Raw genomic sequence first — 27,807 nt, forward strand, 5'->3', positions numbered from 1 at the left:
TAATGCCTTTATGACCCCTGGGAATGCCATGATTCATCCAAGTCATCTGCCCTCTCTGCCAACTGAATCCTGAAGGTCCCCATGGTCTTCCTGGCAGTGACAGTTTGATTTGATCGCTTCAGCCATTGCTGAATTCAACAGCACCCAAGTCAGGACTTTTGCAAACCTTATACATCAACATATGGTGACTACACAGGGAACTTTTAAAAAAGCAAATATATTCTTCCTCCATTATTTAAAAAAGATCGAATGGCAAAAAGTTAAATCTGCTTTTACTTCAAAAGTAAAGAAAATCATGCAATGAGATGATCCTGTTGGGCCTCCAGCATAGACCCACCCTCTCTTCCCCAACTCCCTGCAGTCCAGGTAGGTTTCTGTCCTCAGCAGGCTGAGTTTTGTTCAGTCCATTCATTCCTTCCTCGATCAGCACACTCTGGATTTCTCAGCCCTTTCAGTCTGAGTGTTCCTCCCTCATGGCCTTCACAAGCCAGTCACGTTCTGTCCCCTGCTCAGAGTCACTGGTGTCACTCACCTCCATGGACAGCAGCTTCGAGTACTTGATTTTCCGCTCTTGAGGCAGCCTCTGCTGTATGGACAGGAGCAAGGCCAACCAGAGCAACAGGGCCACACAGCAGGCCTGGTAGAGCACAGCCAGGCTGAAGCGCATCACCACGAAACCCCCCACAAAGCTGCCCAGGCTACAGCCACTCCCGTAAAAGTGGCCTCGGAACAAGGCACTCAGAGCCCTCTCCATGCGGGGAGTGGCCAGGTCCTCCACTGAGGCCCCCACAGCCCACCACAGAGCCCCGTTGCTAATGGCACTCAAGATCTGAACCGGGAGGACAGACCACCAGCTCCAGAGGAAAGAGTAGTAGAGCAGCTGCCCAGCGAGGCAGCTCAGCCCCAGCCCCACCAGGCCCACCCTGGGCAGTTTCCTAAGCAATGCAGTTTTGAACGGATGAAGCAGAATTTCCCCCAGCAAGCTGAGGGCCACCGAGAAACCCATGACCAGCTCGCCACTCCCATGGTCCTTCATGTGCCAGAACAGAAAGTTCTGGACAGTACTGACGATGGCTCCTGTCAAAACAACGGTGAAGGCGAGGAGAATGAGGCGGGGGTCGCTCCCCACAATAGACAGTGCTTTGATGCTTTTGTAGCTGGGCTCCCACCGCTGACAGATGGGAATGGGAAAGAAAATGCTCACCAGTAAGGCCAGGGTGCTGACCACCGAGTACCCATAGAAGTGGACCACACCCAGGGGGCCGCTGTTCATCAGGAAGCAGTCCAGCTGCCCCACCAAGGCTGCGATGCCACACACGCCTGCCAACATGCCCAGTAACCTCCAGACCCACAGGCTTCTGTATCGGTCAGTGGCATCCACAAAATCCAGATACTCATAAAGGCTGTCATCGGCCACCTGCTCCAGAGGTGCTGCCAGCAGCTCCCAGAACGCCATGGACCCCAAGGAGAGGATGAAAGTCCACCGCAGCCCTCCCAAGGACAGGTCAAAAGCCCAGGCTTTCCCCTTGGTCCCTGACAAATTGGCTGGATTTCCGGGCCCTTTCCCCCCAGGAAGCAAGGGGAGGGCTGTCTTGACCATCTCAAAAGTAACTTCCCAGGGATGATCTTTCAGCCCCGAAGTGACAGGATGGAGGAGAACTTGGGATGTGGTCCTAGCTCCTTCAACGGAGGGCGCTACGTAGCCGTGCGGATCACGGAAAGTTTCTCGGTCACTTTCACCAGGTGGGTTTCTGAAACCAGGCATTTCCACCTCTGCAGTCCTGTTGGCTGGGTGCCTGGAGGCAGGCCCTTGGGCCGAGGTGATGTTCACACGTAGTGTGACCCCCGGGAGTGCGTCTGTGCTGGTCACGCCGCTGCTTCCATTACAAGGGAGGTGCATCCGATTTTTGTCCGCCGCTGGGATCAGGACCATCAGCAGGCTGGCCCCCACCGAGCTGAGCAGGGAGCCGATCAGAAGCACTCTCCGTTTCCGGTAGCTTTTGGCCAGGAAGGCACAGACCGGAGCCCAGAAGGCAGCGATTAGGTGCTTGGTTCCCATTAGGATGCCCACCCAGGGCGCGGCCAAGCCCAGCTGCCTCAGGTAGAGAGTCAGGAATGGGGTCACGCAGGCTTCCCGGACCCCGCACACCAGGTGGAAGAGCTTAGCCACCCCCAGCGCCCTGCTGATGTCCCACCGGGGGTTGGCGTTCATGGCTGCCGGGCTCTGTCAGGCCCGGGCCGACGCAGGGCGGAGCTGGGCGCAGGGCGGGCGCGGCCCCATGTCCACCGGGAGGGAGGCTCGGGGGCCCGGGGCTCGGAGCGAGTGGGACTGCGCCCCCGGTCTGGGGCGGCGCCGCGGTCACCAGGTCAACGGCCGCCCCCGGCCACCGCCCCCAGGTCCTGCCACTGGCCCGAAAGTGGCCCCGCCCGGAGGGAGAGGCGCGGCGGAGGCGAAGGTGGGGGCGGGGCCAGCGCACCTGCGAGCCGCACCTGCCACGTCCGGCCGCCGCCGCTGGCCACCTGCGCGGACGTGCGCAGGTGCGCGAGGTGCGCGTCCGGGCGCCTGCGGGGTGCGCTCCGAGTTAGGCCGTGGGCCCCGCCCGGCCTTTGGCTGCCAGTGTAGCCCGGGAACCTGAGCTAACCGCCTGGACTGCTTCAGGCAAGTAAAACCGTCAGAGTCGGCTTGCGGGGAACCAGAATGGAATGAATGGTATCCACCAGGCTCTCTCCCTCATCTTCCTCAGGTCTTTATTCGAATGCACCCTGATCAGTGACCAACCACAGAGATCAACCCGGTCCACTCTGACATCGCAAATCCCATACCCCTGTCCACACCCCACCCCCAAGACTCCCACTCCCCTGCCCTACTTAATCGTTCTCTCTAGAACGTTATCACTGTCCAAGGCACTACGGGCTTATATTTCATGTGTTGACCTTGTTTATTGTCTGTCTCCACCAGAATCCAAGCTCCAGGAAAGAAGGTACTTTTGTCCCAGGAGCCTAGAATTGTTTCATTGGATGTGCACTGCCCTCGGAAGTGGCATGACCTCGGGTGACACGGTTGTCTCCAGCTGGGACAATCCCTAAGGAGGGCTGACAGCTGATGGCAGTCGTCCAGGGGAACTCCTTGCAGCCGATCCGCCAGCACATGGCAGTCCCCAGGTGCACGGTTTTAACCTACACCTAAGGGTACTCAGGTGCCCTGTTTAAGAGTACACACACCTGAGGTGGTCAGCTAGCATTTCATCAAAAAGACAGAGACAGCTAATACAAGCATGTCAACAATCTTAAATCAACAGAAGTGTCTTCACTAATGAACATAATAGATATTAGAAATAGTTTTTCACTGGTTAAATTGGTGGTGTCCAAGTCACCTGGATTGGGTATAATTTTTTGAAGGCACTTCCTCTCTTGCTGGAACAGGGTATGATAATCTAGAGATGTCACTAGTCCAAACCCTCTGGAAGGATGCTGTAGGCTTTGCTTCAAAATGGTCCAGTGTGCAGCCCCTGATTCGGTAAACTTTTCATACAGGGTTTGCTCAGAGCACCTAATTTGGCTGGGGGTGGAGCGGAATGATTTGCCAACACATGTGTATGTGTAACGGAATTCGACTTGTGACTTGCCTTCATTATCAGCTGGTACAGAGTATGTTGGAGGGAGGCCCAGAGGCCTCAGTTAACCTAAATAACTGGTAAACTCTGCAGACATCTACTGAAAACCTAATGACTAAGCGATCAAATTGGTATGAATCCGTTTACATCGCGCCAACGGCAGGAAAAATAAAATCTAGTCTCCTCCAGGTAAACTCACTCCAATTCAGTGCTACTGCAATCATTTCAGGTTTAAAACCACCTCAGTCACACTAATGATTGCCCTACTCCCGCCCCTCCCTGGGTTCTGCTGTGGGCAGCCTCAGTGGAAGATAGCGCATCCATCCACTTCTCAGTCCTGACCTGTCCTGGGTTCATCTCCACTGGGAGGCAGGTGTCAGACTCCAATGTGCCTGGACATGTGCAGGTGTGCGAGGGGCATGTCCTGACGCCTGCAGGATGCACCCTGAGCTAGACCATGGGCCCCGCCCAGCCTCTGGCTGCCCACGTTGCCCCAGGAACTTGGGCTGAACTCTTGGATTGCTTCAGGCAAGTAAAACCATCAGTCAGGGTGGGGGCAGTGAGAATGGAGTGAATGGCATCCCCCAGGCTCCCTCTCTCACTGCGCCATGCTGGAGTCTGTGGAGGTGCCCACAATTCTGCACCTGGCCTTCAGGTGCCATGCTCCACACGGCTGCCTGCAGCTGCACCCTTTTCCCTTTGAGCTTGCCTGCTTTCAGCTACCCGAGAAAATCTCTGCCTGCTTCCCATGTCCTGTACAGGCACAGGGACTCTCTCTAAGACTGACCTCGGACCCCTCTGGCTCTGCACGCCAGGTGGTCCATCCTACACTCACTGAGATGGTGTCCTGCCATTCAGACTTGCTTCCACTCCTGGGGCAATTTGGCCCAAAGCAAAGTGCCCTATTCTCTATTCTTGGATTCCCAAACTTAAAAGGGAATCCTCTACCATCCTCACCTTACCCCCATGCCCACCGTCTTCCCCTGGCACTCTGTCCAGGTGATAGGACTCAAGTCCAGGCATTTTGGTTTTCTCTGTTATTTTCCCCCCACACCATACCTATTTCTGGGGATGAAGAAACTGAAGATGTGTCATTCATCTTTCTATTTTACACCTGGATGTAAGTTTTTGAATATAAAAGCCAAGAATTTTGATGTCTTTAATCTCTGGCTTAGCCAGTGTGGTGGCTCATGCCTGTAATCCCCACATTTTGGGTGGCCAAGGTGGGAGGATCCCTTGAACCCAGGAATTCAGGACCAGACTGGGCAATTTAGGAAGACCTCATCTCTACAAAAAAAAAAAAAAAAAAAAAAAAAAAAGCCCAAATGGCCCGGTGCACTGGCTCATGCCTGTAATCCCAGCACTCTGGGAGGCCAAGGCGGGCAGGTCACCTGAGGTCAGGAGTTCGAGACCAACCTGGCCAACATGGTGAAACCCCATCTCTACTAAAAATACAAAAATTAGCAGGGCGTGGTGGTGCATGCCTGTAATCCTACCTACCTGGGAGGCTGAGGCACAGAGAATCGCTTAAGCCCAGGAGGTGGAGGTTGCAGTGAGCCAAGATCATGCCATTGCATTCTAGCTTGGGCGACAGAACAAGACTCTGTCAAAAAAAAAAAAAAAAAAAAGCCCCAAAACAAAAAATCCCAAATGTAGTAGGGCATGGTGGCATGCGCCCGTGGTCCCAGTTACTTGAGAGGCTGAGGTGGGAGGATCTCTTGGGCCCGAGAGGTCGAGGCTGCAGTGAGCTGTGATTGCGCCACTGCATTCCAGAGCAGTGACAGGGCAAGTAAGGGGCAGGAGACAGAACACACCAGTTTATACCTCACAGAACTCTGACCTGGCCCAAGTGGACTCAATGGGTTATATAAAGGATTGCCTTGATGATTCCTATTAACATATAAAGATTGCCAGGTGTGCAATGAAAGCAGAAAGACTTTGTGTACATTTATTGAATCTGACATTTTTCTGATGTCAGATAGAGATACCTGCATGGACTGGGTGAGGTGGGCAGTGGCCTGAGAGTGGGAAGGGAAGAGACTTGGGAGGGAGGTGGTGCCACTGCTGTTCCCCGCTTTCCATTTTCCCATTTTCCCCTAGGCCACAGGGCTCTGGCCAAGACAGCAACTCTAACCCTGGTTTTACGGGCTGGGTGGGGAGCTTGGGTGGGAGAAGACAGTGGGAGAAGTGGGAATTGAAGTTAAATGAAGGCGTAGACATTTGTGTGAGAAGCTGGGCTTGGTGTGCGTGTTCTCAAGCAGCTGTGGCATTGCCCGGACTATCTGTAGACCTCCGTGTGGGCCCTTCCTCGTCACGGCCCCCACGGCAGGCTCCCTGTGCTCCCAGGCACTCGCTGGCTCCTGGTCAAGGCCAAAGCTGCCGTGTGGAGCTGGGCCTTGCTCTGGCTGTTGGTGTGAGTGTTTGGGGTTGGTGGGGTAGTGTATCCTTCCTCCTGGGCCTGCTGTCCCTGCAGGCTCACTGGACAATGCCAGAGAATGTGTTGATGGGCATCAGAAGGGGCTTGGGTGTGGCTTTGGTCGCTTCCATCTCCTGTTGCCCGTGCAAATTGAGCCACGGCGCCTTGGACTTCTGGGCCCCGGAACATGGTTCTGGGCAGGGAGCAACCTCGAATCTGTGGGTGGAGAGAGACCAGCTCAGGTGACCCGTCTCAGGGATCAGATCTGCCTAGGGCATTTGAAAGGCAGAGCTGCTATTGTAGGGCATGGAGGAGGTGGCCCTACAGAAGAAAGAGGAAGAGTCAGGACGAGAAAGAACAACCTGGGCCTGGGGCTCACTGGGAGAGGAGGAGACACTTGGAGCAAGTAACTCTGCATATGCCTCCCTTACCCGAACACACCTCCCGAGGGAAAGCCAGTAAGGGTCGGCTAACTGGGACACAGATGCCACTGAAGGTGAGCCTGTGTGGGAGGGGCCCGTGCCTGCAGAGGGGGCTGGATCAGGAGGCTGCAGATTGAGTGTATGCAGAGGCATCTGGGGAAAATGCAGTAGCAGCTGCTGCCCTGGGTCTGCCATTCATTTGCCTCAACTTCCTGGATTCAAGGCATAGGGCAGTGGCCTCAGTCCATCCTCACCAAGGACACCTGCCTGGCCACAGGATCTACCTCCGATGAGGTGCCTTGAGCTAGAGGCGGGAGATGGCAGGAGCTGGCTCCTGCTTCGGTTTGTCCCACGGGCCCTGGACCTCTAGGGGTGGCAGGCCCAGCCTCACCTGACCACGTTCCTGAAAGTGCGTTGATCGTCCTTGTCCAGTGACAATGTCAGCGGCCTCTGGTCCTGGCTCTGGATCTGGATATTGTTCGTCCTGAAGGTGTTGGTCACCATCTACAGCAGAGAGATTGCACACGTGAGTGCTACCTTTGCTCAACAGGTGGCCCTGCCAACGTCTCCTACCCTGGAATCTGGTGTATTTCTTCAGTCCAGCACACGGAGTCCCCAGCTCTCCTCCTGCAAGTGACGGAGGAGTGACAACCCTGCACAAACTGCTTCGAGGCTGCCCTTGCCCTTGGATCTCACATCGTTTCTCCAATTCTTTTCCCAACCTGTTGTCCTTGATTCTGAACACAAATGGGAATGCTGTGGAGAGTGCTTGCCAGGCTGCCAAGTTACCCGAACTTGAGTGCTGATTTCTTCAACATTTTCCAAGCATCTCCTCTATGCCAGGCGTGTTAATGTATATGGAATTTGGGGATATTTCAGGGATTTTAAAAGTCTTGACCCTGCTTCTCAGCATTAAATCGCATACAACATTATTTACCTGCCGCAGACACAGAGGGTCTAGAAAGCAGACAAAGACCCCAAGCCTCAGACCAGGCCAAAGGAAAGCATCCCCAGGCATCCTTATAACTCCTAATCTGAGGGAGTAGCTCCAGAGAGGTCGCCTCCTATTGGGCAGAGAACTAGGAGGATTGTGGGTTTCAGGTGGAGCTTTCAGAGGTTGTGGCTCATTCCACGCACAGAAAGCAACTTTGGGTAATTTACAACCACAGAACCTTGGAATTGCCAGAGGCCTCAGAGACCATCTCATTCAAGTGTTCTTAACCCTGGCTGCCCATAAGAATCAATTTTCAAAAACATAATATTGGAGATTCTGATTCAAGTGGCATGGAGTTGAGCCCAGGCACGGGCATTGTTTAAAAAGCTCCTGAGTGTAGGCAGGGCTGAGAACAACCACTGAGTTGTTCCATGTCACCTAGCAGAGGCACGAGCAGCAGCCTAAACTGGGGGTTCGCACATGCCCAGGCATTTCAGCTGAACTTTTCGGGGATGGGGGTAGGCCAGCCAGAATTCTGTGGACAGGCCGTGTGGGATACTCCAGGAGGAGGGTAAGAGCATAGTCTCAAAGCCAGGCTGCCCAGGCTCTAATCCCAACTCTGCCACTTACTAGCTGTGTGACTTTAAGCATGTTTCTTAATCTCTCTGTGCTACCTTTTAGGATTGTTGTGAAAATTAAATGAGACCGTATATATCAAGTGCTTGGAACAGAGCCCAAGACACTGTTAAGAACTCTTATTAATTATAATTTTCCAAGAAGGAGCCAAGCATGACTAATGGACTCAGCAATGAAGTCCCAGGTGTCAGAGGGGAAGGGGAACCTACTGTGGGTTCTTTCTCTTCTTGGTTTGTGCCCTAGGCCAAGCCCCGCCTATCACCCCACTATGCATAGACTCCTGTGCGTCTGAATGGGTGAGCTGTGAGTAAAGACAGATCTAACAAAATCTCTGTAGGACGGGGCGACTCCATGACAGAGGGTAACACTCAGGGGAGAGGGGGCTTCTCCCCTGGTGCCAACCGAACCTGTGGCACCTTGGCTGGGAACGGTGGCTCACGCCTGTAATCCCAGCACTTTGGGAGGCCAAGGTGGGCAGATCACCTGAGGTCAGGAGTTCGAGATCAGCCTGGCCAACATGGTGAAACCCCATCTCTACCAAAAATACAAAAAAATTAGCCGGGCATGGTGGTGCATGCCTGCAATCCCAGCTACCTGAGAGGCTGAGGCAGGAGAATCACTTGAACCTGGGAGGTGGAGGTTGCAGTGAGCCGAGATTGCACCACTGCACTCCAGCCTGGGCAACAGAAAGAGACTCTGTCTCAAAAAAAAAAAAAAAAAAAAGAGCCTGTGGCACCTTTAGCGCTCTGTGCTCTGGAGCTGTCAGCCACGGTGGGAGGTTGTGGTCAGGGGGCAGGCAGTGGAACCTAGTGGGCACTGACTGGACAGCTAACGGAATGACCGTTGATACAGGAATGTCACTCGTGACCTTCCAAAAATACCTGGAGAGACTGCAGGGGGCTGAAGTGCTGCATGAGCTGGGGGTGGGGGAAAGCCAGGTGCATTCTGTTTGCCATAGTGACTGGAATTGCACCTGAACTGATTGCACCTGGTGAGAGAGATGCACGGTTTCCATAGGTTAGGAGACTGGGGATTGAATGTGACCCACTGAAGCGTGCACAGTGGTAGCTATGGGGCCAGCTCTCTGACTCTCAACTTGGTGTTCTTTCTGTAGCATCAGGCTGCTCTAGGCGTCTCTGGGCCTCCATGATCAAGGATCAAGGATCTGGGCCTCCATGACCTGCCCATGGACCTGGTCCCGCCTTCTAAGTAATCACACACAGTCTCTGAGCCTCCTCCCACTCTGCCTGCGGTGTAGGCAGATGCCTTTCATTTCCCTTTGTGGTCTGCACACCTAGACACACTCTACCTGCTTGGCTTTGGCCCATAAGGACCACAAGAGTCTTAGATTTTAGTCTATAAATGAAGCCAGGGGAACAAGTGGAAAGGGCCAGATGCAGAATTTGCAAAGGATCCCACTCTCCGTAAGACTAAGGAATGGGCAAAGTGCTGCTAATTGTCTCCTGTTCCCTATTGGCGGCTTCTTGTTTTCCACACCCCAAAGCCCCAATTCTTCTGTTTCTGCTTTATTTGCCACTTCTTTTCTTTTTTTTTTTTCTTTTTTTTTTTTTGAGACGGAGTCTTGCTCTGTCACCCAGGCTGGAGTGCAGTGGCCGGATCTCAGCTCACTGCAAGCTCCGCCTCCCGGGTTTACGCCATTCTCCTGCCTCAGCCTCCCGAGTAGCTGGGACTACAGGCGCCCGCCACCTCGCCCGGCTATTTTTTTTTTTGTATTTTTTAGTAGAGACGGGGTTTCACCGTGTTAGCCGGGATCGTCTCTCGATCTCCTGACCTCGTGATCCGCCCGTCTCGGCCTCCCAAAGTGCTGGGATTACAGGCTTGAGCCACCGCGCCCGGCCATTTGCCACTTCTTTTCTATTTCAAACTTCCAATCCAGCTAAGGTCATATCTGACCCTTAAACTTACAGAGCCAGCCACAATACCCTTGCCCCATACTGTTCTTCCAACTGTCTCTGCCTTCTCACTGCAGCTCACCATGAGCTTCCCCTTCCTGCTCAGTGGTTATCATCCAGTCTATCTGGACGACACACATACGTGGACCTGCCCGGTTCTAGGAGGAAAGCACAGCTGCTGGAATTTTCCCCTAGCAAGTCCCTGTAGGGATAAAGCAGAACTTGCTGAAGTGGTAAGTTTAGACTTTCAAAAAGCCCCTGACCAGGTTGTCTAAAGAGGTCGTTAAAAACAGAAACCACTTTAAGGAACTGACTTTGAAAGAGGAAATGCAACAGAGGGGTAAATAGGTCCACTTTAGAGCCTAAAACTTCAATATTGGACTGCCCTATAATAAGAGAGATTTCAGCTCAAGGCAGACCTCTCAATCAGAGCTCTCCTGCAGTGGATAGGCTGCCTCAGAGTCAGCTTCCAGTTCCGGCTTGAGATCTAGAATGAGGTGGAAGGTGGATTAGATGACTCAACAAACATCTGGTGGGACCCCGCTGCAGGCCAGACACCACACCAACTAAGATGAGGGTCCTGAGCCTAGGGAGCTTGCAGGCCATTGACATACAAAGATCATGCCATTTATAGTGTCACAAATGTTTCCATAGCTATGTCCCCAGGGTCCTATGGGAGCACAGGGGTGGTGCGCTTAGCTCACCTAGGTGAGAGGAGGAGGGTGGAGGATGTGGAAAGAAGGGGGAAAAGCAGTAGGAAAGGCCTCCTGAGGGAGATGATACCTGAGTCTCAACTTGTAGGATGAGTAGGAATTATAAAAAGAAGGTGGGCAGGTGGAAGGGAGGAATGAGGTTTCAGGTCCGGGAACTAGCATGAGCAAAGGCACAGAGATGTGACTTCAGGAACACTTCCAAACACGTGGTGGGAAGAGCCTCCAGGGAGTGCCCAAAGCTGCAGATGGAGAAGAAGAGGAGTGAAGCTATGCAACACTGAAGAGTTTTTCTGCCCTTGGAGAATGGGAGATGATGGAGGAGTTTTCAGTATGGAATAACATGGGCAGGAAGGTGGACTTAAGGAGGATCAGAGTATTGCCGGGGAGACCAGCTAGAAGGAGATAGATGAAGGTCAGACTTGGGGTGACCAATTAGCTTGATTTGCCTGGGACTTTCCTGGTGTTAGCACTCAAAGTCCTAAGTCCAAGAAACCCCTTTAGTCCCAGGCAGACAGGGACAGTTGGTCAACCAAGCTGGACCAGAAGAGAGAGGACAAAGAAGGGAGATATTTGAGAAGTGTTCCATCAGGACAAAGGAAAGTGAGGAAGAGGAGGCAGCGGGGATGACTCCTGGGTTTCTGGCAGAGGTGATTGGTTAATGATGGTACCATTACACGAGATAGGGGATATAAGGAGGAGATGAAATAAAAATGGCAGCTAACACATACACAATGTTTACTTTAGCCAAGCACTCTTCTAAGAGCTTCACATGCAACAATCAATCCTGATAACTGGATGAGGTAGGTAATGTTATTATAGCTGGCCCTCCATATCTGCATATGTGGAAACTGCAGATACAAAGGGCCAACAGTAAAAGACTTTAGCATCCACGAATTTTTGTATCCTTGGGGGTCCTGGAAACAATCACCCATGGATACTGAAGAATGACTGTCTCCTCATTTTATAAAATGATACTGAGTCACAGAGAGATTAACTTGCTTAACATCAAATAGCTGGCAAACGACAGAGGCAAGATCTGAACCCAGACAATCTGGCTCTAGAGAGCTCTTAACTATTAGAAAGTACTGGCTTTGATTTTAAATATCTTGAGTTTGTGGTACTGTGGGACATCCAGTTCATGCTAACTTAGTTCAGTGCAGGAGTCAAAAACTCAGGTATGAATGTCAGAGCAGAAGATACAGATTTGGGAGGACTTAACAAATGGAACTAAATCCTTGTGAGTTTGATAGCCCAGGAAATGAGAACAGAAGTGAGACATGGATAGAAATTGAGGACAGTAGCTACTTAAGGATCTAGGAAAAGGAGTTCAGGGATCGAGGCCAACACTTAATAGTCAGGCGTGTAGAAAAAAGTCTATAAGAAAGTGGTGTCTCTGAATTTATAGATTTAGGGTGTTTAAAGACTCAGAGAACAGGGCTTCAGTTCTAGTAACGGAATTCCCCTCAAAATTGACCAAAGGAATATAAAACTGGGTAAAACATTTATGACAGTGCTAGAAGCCAGCTTCATTGGAGTATTAATATATAAATATAACTTCAAATATATATATTTTGTCTAATTGCCTAAAAGGAGAATCCCATCAGACTAACAACAGGCTTCTCACCCAAAACCTTACAAGCCAGAAGAGACTGGGGTTCTATTTTCAGTCTTCTTAAAGAAAAAAAGATGCCAAGAATTTTGTATCCTGCTAAACACAAATTCATAAATTAAGGAGAAATAAAGTATTTGCCAGACAAGCAAACACTAAGGGAATTTGTCACCACTAGACAGGTCCTACAAGAAATGCTCAAAGGATTTCTAAACATGGAAACAAAAGGGTGATACTCATTGTCATAAAAACACAGGGAAGTATAAAACATGTAGGTCTTATAAAACAATTACACAAGACTGCAAAACAACTAGGTAATAATTATGACAGGAACAAAACCTCACATATCACTACTAACTTTAAATGTAAATGGACTAAATGCTCCACTTAAAAGATATAGGCCCAGTTGTGCACAGTGGCTCATGCTTGTAATCCCAGCACTTTGAGATGCTTGAGTTCCAAGCATTAAGATAGGAGGATCACTTGAGTCCAGGAATTTGAGTCTAGCCTAGGCAAGATAGTGAGACCTCTTCTCTACAAAAAAATTTAAAAATTAATTGGGCATAGTGGCTAGCACCTGTGGTCTCAGCTACTCAGGAGGCTGAAGTAGAGGGATCAATAAGGTATAGGCTGGTGGAATGGATAAGAAAAGCAGGATTCAACTGTATGTTGCAATGGGTAAGAAAAACAGGATCCAACTGTATGTTGCATACAAGAAATCTGCCTAACTGTTAAAGACATTTACACTCTAAGGGGTGGAAAAAGATACTTCACACAAATAAAACCAAAAGCAAGTAGGAGTAGCTATATTTATATCAGATAAAATGGGGTTTAAATCAACAGTAAAAAAAGACAAGGTCATTTATAATGATAAAGGGATCAATTCAACAAGAAGACATAACAGTTCTAAATATATATGCACCCAACACTGGAGCACCCAGATTAATAAATACTACTACATCAAAGAGATAGCCACTGTATTAATCCATTTTCCACTGCCGATAAAGACATACCTGAGACTGGGAAATTTACAAAAGGAAGAGGTTTAATGGATTTACAGTTCCACATGGCTGGGGAGGCCTCACAATCATGGCAGAAAGCAAGGAGGAGCAAGTCATGTCTAACATGGATGGCAGCAGGCGAAAAGAGAGCTTGTGCAGGGAAACTCCTTCTTATACAACCATCAGATCTCGTGAGACTTACTATCACGAGAACAGCACAGGAAAGACCTGTCCCCATGATTCAATTCCCTCCCACCAGGCCCCTCCCACAACATGTGGGAATTCAAGATCAGATTTGGGTAGGGACACAGCCAAACCACATTATTCCACCCCGGCCCCTCCCAAATCTCGTGTCTTCACATTTCAAAACCAATCATGCCTTCCCAACAGCCCCCCTGTCTTAACTTATTTCAGCATTTACTGAAAAGTCCACAGTCCAAAGTCCAAGGTCTCATTTGGGACAAGGCAAGTCCGTTCTGCCTATAAGCCTGTAAAATCAAAAGCAAGTTAGTTACTTCCTAGATACAACAGGGGTATAGGCATTGGGTAAACACAGCCATTCCAAACGGGAGAAGTTGGCCAAAACAAAGGGGCTACCGGCCCCATGCAAGTCTGAAATCCAGAAGGGCAGTCAAATCTTAAACCTCCAAAATGATCTCCTTTGGCTCCATGTCTCACATCCAGGCCACGCTGTTGTGAGAGGTGGGTTCCCATGGTCTTGGGCAGCTCTGGCCCTATGGTTTTGCAGGGTACTGCCTCCCTCCCAGCTGCTTTCATGGGCTGGTGTTGAGTGTCTGTGGCTTTTCTAGGTGCACATGCAAGCTGTCAGTGGAGCTACCATTCTGGGTCTGGAGGATGGTGGCTCTCTTCTCACAGCTCTACTAGGTGGTGCCCCAGTAGAGACTCTGCATGGGGGCTCTGACCCCACATTTCCCTTCTGTACTGCCCTAGCAGAGGTTTTCTATGAGGGTCCTGCCTGTGCAGCAAACTTCTGCCTGGGCATCCAGGAGTTTTCATACATCCTCTGAAATCTGGATGGAGGTTCTCAAACACTAATTCTTGACTTCTGTGCACTTGCAGGCTCAACACCACATGAAAGTTGCCAAGGCTTGGGGTTTGCACCCTTTAAAGCCACGGCCCGAACTCTACATTGGTCCCTTTCAGCCATGGCTGGAGCAGCTGGGATGCAAAACACCAAGTCTCTAGGCTGCACATGGCATGGGTACCCTGGGCCCAGCCATGAAACCATTTTTCCCTCCTAGGCCTCAGGGCCTGTGATGGGAGAGGCTGCTGTGAAGACCTCTGACCTGACCAGGAGACATTTGCCCCATTGTCTTGGGGATTAACATTTGGCTGCTCATTACTTATGCATATTTCTACAGCCGACCTGAATTTCTCCTCAGAAAATGGGATTTTCTTTTCTATTGCATTGTCAGGTTGCAAATTTTCCAAACTCTTATGCTCTGCTTCCCCTATAAAACTGAATGCCTTTAACCTCACCCAAGTCACCTCTTAAATGCATTGCTGCTTAGAAGTTTCTTCTGCCAGATACCATAAATCATATCTCTCAAGTTCAAAGTTCCACAAAAATGCTACCAGTTTGCTAAAACATAACAGGAGTCACCTTTCCTCCAGTTCCCAAAAAGTTCCTCATTTCCATCTGAGATCACCTTAGCCTGGACTTTATTGTCCATATCGCTATCAACATTTTGGGCAAAACCATTCAACAAGTCTCTAGGGAAGTGCCAAACTTTCCCATTTTCCTATCTTCTTCTGAGCCCTCCAAACTGTTCCAACCTTTGCCTGTTACCCAGTTCCAAAGTTGCTTCCACATTTTTGGGTATCTTTTCAGCAGCACCCCACTCTACTGGTACCAATTTACTGTGTTAATCCATTTCATGCTGATGATAAAGACATACCTGAGACTGGGAAATTTACTAAAGAAAGAGGTTTAGTGGACTTACAGTTCCACATGGCTGGGGAGGCCTCACAATCATGGCAGAAGGCAAGAAGGAGCAAGTCACATCTTACATGGATGGCAGCAGGCAAAAAGAGAGCTTGTGCAGGGAAACTCCTTCTTATACAACCATCAGATCTTGTGAGACTTACTCACTATCACAAGAACAGCACAGGAAAGACCTGATCCCATGATTCAATTACCTCCAACTGGGTCCCTCTCACAACATGTGGGAATTCAAGATGAGATTTGGGTATGGACACAGCCAAACCACATCAGACACCAATAGAATAATAGAGGGAGACTTTAGTACTCCACTGATAGCACTAGACAAATTATCAAGGCAGAAAATCAACAAAGAAACTCTGGACTTAAATTGGACTGTAGACCAAATGGACCTAACAGACATTTACAGAACAATCTACTCTACAACTGCAGAACGTAATTCTTCTCATCTGCACATGGAACAGTCTCAAAAATTGGCCATATGCTAGACCACGAGGTGAGTCTCGGTAAAGTTTTTAAAAACCTGAAATCATATCAAGTACCTTCTCAGACCAAGTGGAGTAAAACTAGAAATCAACACCAAGAGGAACCCTCAAAACTACTTAAATACATGGGAATTAAATAATTTGCTCCTGAATGATTGTTGCATCAATGATAAAATTAAGGCAGAAATAAAAAAATTTTTGAAATGAATGAAAATAGAGACACAATATACCGAAACCTCAAGGAATACATCAAAAGCAGTGCTAACAGGGAAGTTTATAGTGTTAAATACCTATATTAAAAAGATGGATCTCAAATCAATAACCTAATGTTGCTTCTCAAGGAACTAGAAAAACAAGAACAAACCACACCCTAAGCTAGCAGAAGAAAATAACTAACAAAGATCAGAGCAGAACTAAATGGAATTGGGACAAAAAAATACCACGGATCAATGTAATGAAAAATTGGTTCTTTGAAATGATAAACAAAATTGATAGACCACTAACTAGGTTAACCAAGAAAAAAAGAGAGAAGAATGAAATAAGCACAATCAGAAATGAGAAAGGTATCATTACAATTAATACAAAAGAAATGCAAAAGATCATCAGAGACCTATGAGCATCTCTATGCACAAAACAGGAAAATCTAGAGGAAATGGATAAATTCCATTTATCTAGGATGTACAACTTCCCAAGATCGAACCAAGAAGAAGTAGAATCTTGAACACACCAGTAATGAGTAATGAAATTGAATTACTAATAAAAAAATCTCTCAACTAAAAAAAAAACCCCAGGAGCAGATGGGTTCACAGTGGAATTCTACCAGACATACAAGGAAGAACTGATACTAATCTTACTGACACTGTTCAAAATACACTGAGAAGAAGGGAATCCTCCCTAACTCATTCTACGAAGCCAGGGTCACTCTGATACCAAAGCTAGGCAAGAACACAACAAAAAAAGAAAACTATAGACCAATATCCCTGATGAGCATAGATGCAAAAATCCTCAACAAAATACTAGCAAACCAAATTCAACAGTGAATCAAAAAGATATGCACTGCAATCAAGTGGGTTTTACTCCAATAATGCAAGGTTGGTTCAACATACACAAATCGATAAATGTGATTCACCACATAAACAGAATTAAAAACAAAAATCATATGATTGTATTAATAAATTCAGAAAAAGCATTTCATAAAATCCAGCATCTCTTCATGATAAAAGCCCTTACCAAAGTGGGAATAGAAGGAACATATCTCAAAATAATAAAAGCCATATATGACAAACTGACAGTCAACATCACACTGAGTGAGGGAAAATTAAAAGCATTACCTCTAAGAACTAGAATAAGACAAGGATGCCCACTGTCACTACTCCTATTCAACATGACAGAAGTCCTAGTTAGAGCAATCAGACAAGAGAAAGAAATAAAAGGCATCCAAATTGGAAAAGAGAAAGTGAAATTATCCCAGATCCAGATTGACAGGCATAATAAGCAGGCTTATCCACCCCTCATGCCTGGCCCCCTTTACTTGCTGAGGCAGGAGCCCAAAGGACTCATTTCTGGAAAAATAAAACTGTCCTAGCAAAGAGACTTGCAAATACTGACATCTGGGTTCCCCCCACAGAAAGGACCATGGCCTTCTGACTGCCCACTGAGAAGCCCACCATTGACCCAGGTTTTTAGTGCCCCCTCTTTAGTTAAGAGAGAGACCTTTTTTTTTTTTTTTTTTTTTTTTGAGACAGAGTCTCACCCTGTTGCCTAGGCTGGAGTATAATGGCACGATCTTGGCTCACTGCAACCTCCGCCTCCCAGGTTCAAACGATTCTCCTGCCTCAGCCTCCCAAGTGGCTGGGATTACAGGCACCCACCACCACGCCCAGATAATTTTTGTATTTTTAGTAGAGGTGGGGTTTCATCATGTTGGCCAGGCTGGTCTCGATCTCCTAACCTCGTGATCCGCTCTCCTCAACCTCCAAAAGTGCTGGGATTACAGGCGTGAGCCACCGTGCCCAGCCAAGAGACCATATTAAGAGAGACAACAAATAACGAGAAAACAAGAAAGAATTCTTAAATAGCCTAAATTTTCAAAAAATGAATTTGAAGAAAACTCCCCCAATATTGAAGAAATGACAAAGAAGGACAATGGGAGAAAGAAGATGAGAAAATTAGAGCATTAATTTAGAAGGTCAAACATCCTACTATTCATAGTTCCAGAAAGAGAAAGCAAAGAAATAAAGGGAAGGAAACTATTTTAAAGATTGTATTAGAAAATATCTGAGAACTGAAAGATATGAGTCTCCAGATTGAGAATGTCCATCAAAGGTCCAAAATGATGAATGAAAAAAAGATGCCACCAAGGTATATTCCTGTGACATTCAGACTCTTCACTGAAACTAAGTATTTAAGGCTTCCAAAGAGAGAGAGAGAGAAAAAACAGTCTCATACAAAGACTAGGCATAAGAAGGCATCATATTATACAACAGCAGCATCAAAAACTAGAAGAAAGTTCACCTTCAAAGAAATCCAGATAGAATTGACAAAATCAAAACCACAGCAGGAACATCCACAAACCTCTTTGTTTTGGCCAGATGAAGTAGACAAAAAATATTTTAAATTTGTAGATTACAGTAATATAATGTGTTTGATTTAATAACTAAACTTCATACTTTATATATTCTATAGATAGAAAACAAACATGTAGTTTTAGTTGCCATTGAATATCAAAAAGTTGATCATTCACTCCTGTAATCCCAGCACTTTGGGAGGCCAAGGTGGGCGGATCACGAGGCCAAGAGATCGAGACTATCCTGGCCAACATGGTGAAACCCTGTCTCTACTAAAAGTACAAAAATTAGCTGGGCGTGGTGGCACACACCTGTAGTCCCAGCTACTTGGGAGGCTGAGGCAGGAGAATCACTTGAACCCGGGAGGCAGAGGCTGCAGTGAGCCGAGATCTCACCACTGCACTCCAGCCTGGCAACAGAGTGAGACTCAGTCTCAAAAAAAAAAAAAAAAAAAAAAAAAAAAAAGTTGATCATGTACCAGGCAACAAAAAAAATGTCAGTACATTCCAAAGAAGTTGAAATTGTATAAGTCAGATGCTTTGGCTGTCCTAGGAGCATTTGCTAATAATCTCAGGAATCAAAGGGCTTGGGTTTAAATAGCCACGTGGGGATGGGAGGCAATGGTGTGGAGTTACATGAAGCAGGGACTCTTGAAGGCTACACTCTCAGTGAAAGACTAGAAAGCAAAATAAAGCAAAAGACACAAACGGACGAAAAAACAAACACAGAAATAGGGAAGACCACAGAAAAAAAAGCCCATCTGCTTTGGCTTGTACGATGAGTGAGGAAGGCAAGTCTTTCCTGGAGATTCTTAGCTACGAGCCCGTCCGGATGTGAATCTGGGGTACACATGTACACTATCTTCGTGGTCTGGCAATTTCTCAGCCAAAACTGAATTCAAAATATGGTTCTGAGCTGATAACATCTCCGAGGCAGTTGGCAAAAACAAATTCAGAATTTCTCTAGAAGGACAGTTTTTCCACCCAGTTTTCCCACAGATAAAGCCCTAAGAAATATGAACTCATAATTGAAAAACAAGGAATTAAGCTACTGTGGGGAGGGGGTCAGTGAACCCAATAAACAGAAGGATTAGACTCCCAGTAATTATAGATAATGGAATTACACAAATCAGATTATAAAATAAAGATGTTTAGAATGAGTGAAGAAATAAAAGAATAAAACCACAAGGAAGGAACAGCATACTACTATTAAACAGGTCTGCCATTTTCATTGATTCTAAAACATGTTTTAACAGCTCTAAAATCAGGGAGTATTTTGCAACCAATGTGATAAGAGAGCATTGTCCATAGTTTAGGAAGCATTGTTTGTTTCTTAGTAGTATGTAAAATTGTGGTATGCCTTAAATTCAAGGAGATGGGGTCTTTAGACATATATCATGTTTAATTATATCAGAGTCAGAAACCATTAAAGGAAAATGGTAGATTTTGTTATGTCAAAATATAAAGCTATTTTAGGTTAAAAAAAGCATCAAAAGACAAACTGGGAAAAGTATTTCCAAAATTTATGACAAAGAAGGGGTTAATGTCCTCACACTATAAAATAGGATATTAGTATGAGATGAGAATATGAATAGGAAATATATGAATGAAGAAATAGAAATACAAGAAAGTATTCAGTTTTACTAATTGGTCATAAAGGAAACAAAATAATGAAAAGTTTGATCATCAAATTTGTGAAGATAAAAAAAATCAATCAATATGCGAATTGTGCTGCAAAATTGGCACTCAAACACTACAATCAGATTGGAACTTGGGATTGACTTTCTAGAGGGCAATTTGGCAAAATATATAAAAAGGATGCCACCTGACTGGATGATTTCACTTCTAGGCATTCTTCTAAAAAGACATAACCATGATTTTTAGCACATATTTACCCCTAAGGAAATTGCTCACATGCTCGTAATGGGGAAAAATGAGAACTTACTTAAACGTCGTCTTAGAATTTATTATTAGAATTATTAGAATTATATAGGTATATGGAACCATCATATAATAAATACTGACATATACTTAATGACGCAAAACATATTTAATGACCAAAGCAAGGTCCCATCAAGACCTATTTACGAGGTTTTAGTACATTTTTGAGTAAAAAACATCAAGGTACAGACCAGTATGTAGTGTAGCTATCAATTAATCATCTTAAAATAGCTAGAAAAAAAGACTTGGGTGTTTACACCTGAAAATGTTAATATTCATCCTCTCCAGGGATTGCGACTACTGGTGAATGTACTTCTTGTGCTTTTTTATATTTTCCAAAATAAATAATGAAACTTTTGTTTATAGGTAAAAACATTATCTTGGCCAGGCACAGTGGCTCACACCTGTAATCCCAACACTTTGGGAGGCTGAAGTGGGTGGATCACGAGGTCAGGAGTTTGAGACCACCCTGGCCAACATGGTGAAACCCCGTCTCTACTAAAAATACAAAAATCAGCTGGGCATGGAAGCGCATGCCTGTAATCCCAGCTACTCAGGAGGCTGAGGCGGAAGAATCACTTGAACCAGGGAGTCAGAGGTTGTGGTGAGCCAAGATCGCGCCATTGCACTCCAGCCTGGTAACAGAGTGAGACTCTGTCTCAAAAAACAAACAAACAAACAAAACACAAAAAAACAAAAACATTATCTTAAAGGATAAAGAAATATAAGGGCTAAAAAGTGACCACTGGTTTTGGCAACATGGAGGTGACTTTGCCACAGTGGGACGCATGTAAACAGGTGGTCGTGGGTAGAAGAGTTATTGATAAGGGGCTGGAAACTCTTCTAGAAGTACCTTTCAAGGAGCTTGACTGAGAAGGGAAGGAAAGAGATGCAGTGGGTAGCTAGAGAGGTAGTTGGGTCATGGCAGAGATTTTTTTTTTTTTTTTGGCCTTTTTTTTTTTTTCTTTTAAGATGGAAAAGACCTGAGTGTATGTAGGCTAAGCGGAAGGAGCAGTGGAGAGGAAGAGGTCAAAGCTGGGGAGAGAGAACTGCAAACAGATAGAGAAGAGCCTGGAGGGGGTGGGTAAGGAAAGGGCTACGTGATCCCAAGGATCCAGGTGAGGGGGAAGTCATGAGTTTGCTGTGGATCTAATCAGTGAGGATGCAGGGGTTATTCCAGAAGCACTTGGCCACCTGGGTATACAGACTGAGTAAGTGGCTTGACCTAAATCAGAGTGTCAGCCTGCTGGGTGGTGCACGGGAGTGAGGACATCAGTGAGAACACGGTTCACGTGCAGTGATGGGGCACCAAAGCCAAGCTGAGCGGGAAAGTGAAGTCCAGAGAGGCCATTGGGTAGAAAGGAAATGAATAGTCTTATGTCTGTATCAGTAAGTATCGGCCAGGCGTGGCGGCTCACGCCTGTAATCCCAGCACTTTGCCAAGGCAGGTGGATTGCCTGAGGTCAGGAGTTTGAGACCATCCTGGCCACCATGGTGAAACCCCGTCTCTACTAAAAATACAAAAATTAGCAGGGCATGATGGCGCATGATGGTGCACACCTGTAGTCCCAGCTACTCCAGAGGCTGAGGCAGGAGAATTGCTTGAACCTGGGAGGTGGAGGTTGCAGTGAGCCAAGATGGCACCACTGGACTCCAGCCTGGGCGACAGACTGAGACTCCGTCTCAAGAAAAAAAAAAAAAAAAAAGTATCGATATGCACAAAGGCAAAAGGGCAAAGGGCAAGGGGATTGAGAGAGCTGGTTTGATCTGGTCAAAGGTTGGGCCGTTGTTTAGGAGTCTGGCTGTGGTGTGGCGCCTGGGATGACAGGACGTAGGTGCATTTTGCAGTCATCTGGGTATGTCTTAGGTCCTCAAATGGTCAGCAGTTGGAGGGCAGGGCTTTGACTCTTAAAGTGCTTTCCTTATACCAGTGGGTACTCTGCACTTCAGACAGACTGACTACAAAGCAGATTCCTTCTAACAGGAAGACCCATTCCAATAGCAACGGCTCAGAAAGGCTGGGAAGTCAGTTCCCTTCTCTAAATACCCTCCCCTCTGCACTCGCAGCCACCTGTCTCCCTTTCCCAGTCTACTCTGAGCCCCTGGCCACCTGTCTCCCTTTCCCAGTCTACTCTGAGCTCCCGGCCACCTGTCTCCCTTTCCCAGTCTACTCTGAGCTCCCAGCCACCTCTCCCTTTCCCAGTCTACTCCGAGCCCCCAGCCACCTGTCTCCCTTTCCCAGTCTACTCTGAGCTCCCAGCCACCTCTCCCTTTCCCAGTCTACTCCGAGCCCCCAGCCACCTGTCTCCCTTTCCCAGTCTACTCTGAGCTCCCAGCCACCTGTCTCCCTTTCCCAGTCTACTCTGAGCCCCCGGCCAGCTGTCTCCCTTTCCCAGTCTACTCTGAGCCCCCGGCCACCTGTCTCCCTTTCCCAGTCTACTCTGAGCCCCCGGCCACCTGTCTCCCTTTCCCAGTCTACTCTGAGCTCCCGGCCACCTGTCTCCCTTTCTCAGTCTACTCTGAGCTCCTGGCCACCTGTCTCCCTTTTCCAGTCTACTCTGAGCCCCCGGCCAGCTGTCTCCCTTTCCCAGTCTACTCTGAGCCCCCAGCCACCTCTCCCTTTCCCAGTCTACTCTGAGCCCCCAGCCACCTCTCCCTTTCCCAGTCTACTCTGAGCCCCCAGCCACCTCTCCCTTTCCCAGTCTACTCTGAGCTCCCAGCCACCTGTCTCCCTTTCCCAGTCTACTCTGAGCCCCCAGCCACCTCTCCCTTTCCCAGTCTACTCTGAGCTCCCAGCCACCTGTCTCCCTTTCCCAGTCTACTCTGAGCCCCCAGCCACCTCTCCCTTTCCCAGTCTACTCTGAGCTCCCAGCCACCTGTCTCCCTTTCCCAGTCTACTCTGAGCCCCCGGCCAGCTGTCTCCCTTTCCCAGTCTACTCAGTACTTACAGAGAAGGACTTTCCCGCCAAGTTGGAGGACTTGACAACCTCTGTCACGCTGACATTCAGACACGAGTGGTCTGTGACAGGAGCAGCAGGCAGGGGGCAATGGCGAGACCCTGAAACTGAATGAGATTGGTGGGGCTGTAAATGGACCTCCAGGGAAGTAGGGGAGTTTGAGATTCTAGGTCTCAAGATCTCCATGAACCCATCTTCACACCCCCAGCCCTCTCACTCCTCCTTGGGCCCCCACTTCCTGAATCTGCTTGGTCCCAGCCAAGTTACGGTTCCTTCTCAATCATCCTTCTTCCTTCCCCGGTGAATCCGCAAGTTTCTATATCCTCAGGTCAGTGGCCATCACCAACCCAAATCCACACCCCCACCCTTTCATTATGTCCTCCTGCAACCCTTTTTAAAAGGAATAAAGTTCTAGAAGTTCTCTTGAACTTCCGGCAGCTCTTGGGCATGCAACAAATGAAAGAAGCACCTGCCCAGGGATATTGTGCAGGACAGAGGCTCCAAGTGGGTGAGGAGGGCAGTAGTGCCAACAGTTAGAGTGTTTCTTTTACTTCCTTTTTTTATTACAGTTTTTTTTGTATATATATATATATACACACACATGTGTATATATACACACATATATGTACATATATATACACACACATATACATATATACACACACATATACATGTGTATATATACACATATATATTATATACATATATTTTGAGACAGTCTCCCTCTGTTGCCTAGGCTGGAGTGCAGTGGCATGATCTCGGTCACTGCAACCTCTGCCTCCTAGGTTCAAACGATTCTCCTGCCTCAGCCTCCCATGTAGCTGGGATTACAGGCGAGCACCATCACACGCAGCTAACTTTTTGTGTGTGTGTATTTTTAGTAGAGATGGGGTTGCTTAATAGTGTATAATGTGTCAAAAATCATTACTGTGTGCCTGCTGGTAGGCTTCATCCCTCCCTGCCGACTAAAGAGGGTTTGTAGAAGTCTGCTCCACCGAGGGTGGCATCATCAGACTGGTACTGATAGGGTCTAGAGTAGGGCTGGGAGTGGGGACAGTCTGTGAGAGAAATGGAAGGAATACAGTTTGAACAATAAGGGCTAACATGTATAGTTTACTGTATGCACACAAATTAGTAGCTACTTATTATCTCCATTTTAGAAAAAAAAAAAACAGGTAGAAAGGACACAAGTCACACATCCAAGGTCACACAGATAGTCAGTGGCAAAGCTGGGGTGTGAGCCCTACCCATCTGGCTCTGGCCCCGCGCCCTTGACAACCTGCTCCTGAGCACCTCTAGGTTAAGAGCTACTGCCACGAGTACGCGTCTCCTTCATGGTGTTAAAGAGTTGCAGGGAAAGAGTGTCCTGCTGTGATGGAGTTTCGTATGTCATCATCCACGAATTCAACTTGCCTGGAAGCAATTTCATTAGGAAGTGATATAATTTCTTGAGTTTCTTCTTTGTGCCAGATGCTAAGGAAATTGTGACACTAGGATACCCACACATGAACACAAATGCATTATTGTCAGAAATCAGAAAGGTGTCATCATTGGAGTGCTAGCAAAGCCACAGTGGATTTCAGAGACGGAGTAAATACTCGTGGTTGGAGAGGAGAGGAGGGATCGGAGTTGGCTTCCCCGTAAGCATTCCAGCCTGGCTCATGTGTATTTTCATTCCGTTTTTCTTCTGGAATATTCCAAATGTGTTCACTCATTTTTAAAACAAATTTTTTAGTGTAAAGTAGCATTTCATTTATTCTCCAAATATTGATCAAGTATCTACTATATGCCAGGACATATCACGGACAAATGGAAAAGATGGCAAACAAGATATAATTCTGCCTGGGTGAATTTTCTTGTTTGCTCCAAAACGGTCTTCTACAAGCATCACTGGATAAACATCCCCTAAGTCTAGTCTGTTGAGAGTTGGCAATTCTAGGGGAGGCAGTGGTAAGGAACATAGGCTCTTGCATGAGAATACCTAGGTTTGAATTCCAGTTCTGATTCTTCCTCGCAGACGTGATGTTGGGTGCGTTATTCTCTTTCCTTCGGTTTCCTCTCTAGTAAAAAGTTGCTAATACTAATAATATCTATTTCCTGGGGTTCACATGTTTCACTGCCTGGCCTCTGGTGCATGTTTGCAATGTTAGTAATCCATATTGCCATCCTTTGCATTATTCTAGGAGACCAGGGAGCTCACAATATGAGCTAATTTTTATAATTTACTATATGCACATAAATTGGCATCTTCTATTGTCTCCATTTTTTTTTTGGAATGACATTCAAAGTCCAAAATTTTCACACAAAAGACAACTAGCCCTGCAGGCCCAGTTCTGTGGCAGGAGGCCAACTGTAACCCCTCCCTGTAGTCCTCCACCTTCCAGCTATGTCTCACCAGGCTGCTGAGGCTCAAGCCGGCGACCAGTGCTAGAGTCTGGGGGACCCCACAGCAAGCAGCTTGAAGGCAGTCACCAAGCCCTGGACCTGGCTCCAGTTCCGTGACTGGGAGGGCTCCCCCTTCTCCTGCCACTCTGCCCTCTCCCCAGCATTGCCCTTCTCATCTCTTGTCTCTTTCTTTGCTCTGCATTCCCCGTTCCTCACCTTCTGTATCGCTGGCTGGAATGGCCTTCAGGACCACCCCAGTGGCCCGCAGGGAAACAGTGACCTCTTGGGGCCGGTGGCTGAGCAAGGCCTGGGGAGGGGGATCAAGGAACAGGTGGAGGTCCTCAGGACATACCCTTTCCCCACGCATCCCCACATCCACAGTCTTGCCTCTCTCCCCTGTTTTCCACCCCTGCCATGAGCGTCTTTTTTTTTTTTTTTTCTTTTGAGCTGGGGGTCTCACTATGTTGCCCAGGCTGGTCTTGAACTCCTGGGCTCAGGTGATCCTCCTGCCTCAGCCTCCCAAAAGGCTGGGATTACAGGCATGAGCCACTGTGCCAGACCCTGTTTTGTCTATGTCACTACGGTCCCATAAGGGCTAGCAGATAAAGATTTACAGCACTCCCAGCCCTAGAAGTATGTTCAGCCTTCCAGACCCCAAAGAATAAATTTCCAGTGAAATCAGTTCAAGCATCTGGCCAGCTAGCGAGGAAGATATTTTTTAACAAGGAGTCAGGCCCCTTGTTCTTTAAATCAGATCACCTCCTAGGTCTACATGTAAGGCCAACTTAACCCACTCATCCCTGCAAAACTCCCTGAAGGCTGGGAACTCTGCAGGCAGCTTCAAGAAAAGAGGTAGAAGCTTCCTTTGGCTCTGTCTGCTTCCCTGCTTGTCCTCGAGGCCCGCTCTCTCCAGCTGTACCTCTTGGCCACCTACTGACCACGCCCATGCACGCTGACCTTCTGGTAGCACAGGGAGAGCTCCGCCCCTGGGCCCTCGGCCACGCCTCTCCTCCTGGGTGAAAAGCCATCTGTGGGGAGATGAGAAGAGGCTTGGGGTGGAGGTTCCCAGCCCTCTCGCCCTGACTTCCCCATCTCTCTGAGGGCAGGAGCTGAGCTGCTGGGTTTACCCATCCCTCCATCTCCCTGGATGGAAAGGCGACACCTCACGGGGCCAGGCTGCCTTTCAGTCTTTCGGGGGTTGGAAGGGATCAAGGGCAGCCTTGGCATTCGGTAGAGGTAGGGAACAGAGCAGGGACGAACACTGAGGGTGCGGGGGTGCAGGCATCATCAGGTGAGAGGGGAGAGGATGAGAGTCTGGAGAAGCTGAGTCAGGATGACCTTTGGGAAAAGGGAGGCAGATGCTTACCTTTGGGGAATTTAGAATCTTGGATCTTCACCTTCAGCTCAATGAGGAAGATGTCCTCGGTAGGGTCTTGGCTCAGGTCACTGAAGAAGATCTGGAGAGAGGAAGGGAGGGTGGCATTTCCTGGTGTGATTTCCAAATCACTCTATCCCTGATTTCCAGGGATCCAGGGCCATGGAGAACCCTTCCACATAAAGAAGACCTACTTCTTGGATTTGAGGTCTTGAAATTAATAACGATCTGATTCATTTAGAGATGAAGGAGGTAACGTTAATAACCAAGAGAGTCTGGGTGTGTTCCTGATTTGTGGCCTGATAACCAGTGCTTCCCCTGAGCCTGGGTATTTAATCTGTGGGGTCCTGGGATCCCTTGGAGCCTTCAGTGGGATGATTACCTTGACTGTGTAGATCTGGAAATAGATGGGTTGGGTGCCCATGCGGATGTAGTAGGTGATGACGTCTAGGATGAAGGGGTCCACAGTCTGGGATGAGTCCAGGGAAGGAGGCTGTGAGGGAGACAGGGAATGTCTTCACCATCTCCCCCAAGGCCACTGTGGGAGAGGCCATTTTATTCAGAGAGAAACTCCAAGCCCCTACATCTCTGGGATGCACTAACCCAGTGCATCCTTCAACACATTCCAAACCTTTCCTACCACTGAATTTCCACTCCCAATCAAAATATTCCTGTCCAGAGCCCTGCCTCCCTAGGGAATCTAATTTCAGTTCTACAGAGACTACTGAGCACTGCTATGTGTGAGGCACTGTGCTAAGTGACTGGGGGAGACAAGATGCTAGAGAGTGAAGCTAATGAGAGAGCCAGGACTGGGTTCTAGGCTTGGATGGGCTACTTGCCATTGGCCAGGCAGGTGTGGGCAAGTTATTCAAACTCG

The 27,807-nt window shown here is 47.8% G+C and overlaps 2 protein-coding genes across 4 annotated transcripts in view; both read right to left on the reverse strand.

Annotated features, from left to right (window-relative positions):
- Positions 1-255: 255 nt before the first annotated feature.
- On the reverse strand, positions 256-2,488 carry LOC105474159 (major facilitator superfamily domain containing 6 like). Its single transcript, XM_011728630.2, has one exon. It carries the CDS (start codon positions 2,210-2,212, stop codon positions 452-454), a length of 1,761 nt encoding a protein of 586 aa, XP_011726932.1. The 5' UTR covers positions 2,213-2,488; the 3' UTR covers positions 256-451.
- Positions 2,489-5,519: 3,031 nt separating this feature from the next.
- LOC105474167 (phosphoinositide-3-kinase regulatory subunit 6) overlaps positions 5,520-27,807 on the reverse strand; it is a 68,482-nt gene continuing 46,194 nt past the window's right edge. For 2 of the 3 annotated variants that reach the window (XM_011728643.2, XM_071082342.1), the window contains 7 exons: positions 27,313-27,423; positions 26,922-27,012; positions 26,513-26,583; positions 25,772-25,862; positions 23,162-23,277; positions 6,844-6,956; positions 5,520-6,246 (listed from right to left, as the gene is read on the reverse strand). In XM_011728643.2, coding sequence (XP_011726945.2) covers positions 6,090-6,246; positions 6,844-6,956; positions 23,162-23,277; positions 25,772-25,862; positions 26,513-26,583; positions 26,922-27,012; positions 27,313-27,423 — 750 coding nt within the window. In that variant the 3' untranslated portion in view covers positions 5,520-6,089. Of the gene's footprint in view, positions 6,247-6,843; positions 6,957-10,018; positions 10,138-10,354; positions 13,747-23,161; positions 23,278-25,771; positions 25,863-26,512; positions 26,584-26,921; positions 27,013-27,312; positions 27,424-27,807 lie in introns of those variants that run through there. The other variant, XR_011615368.1, reaches the window with a different exon arrangement.

Source organism: Macaca nemestrina, chromosome 17, assembly GCF_043159975.1.
Source record: "Macaca nemestrina isolate mMacNem1 chromosome 17, mMacNem.hap1, whole genome shotgun sequence".
Classification (NCBI taxonomy): Eukaryota; Metazoa; Chordata; class Mammalia; order Primates; family Cercopithecidae; genus Macaca; species Macaca nemestrina.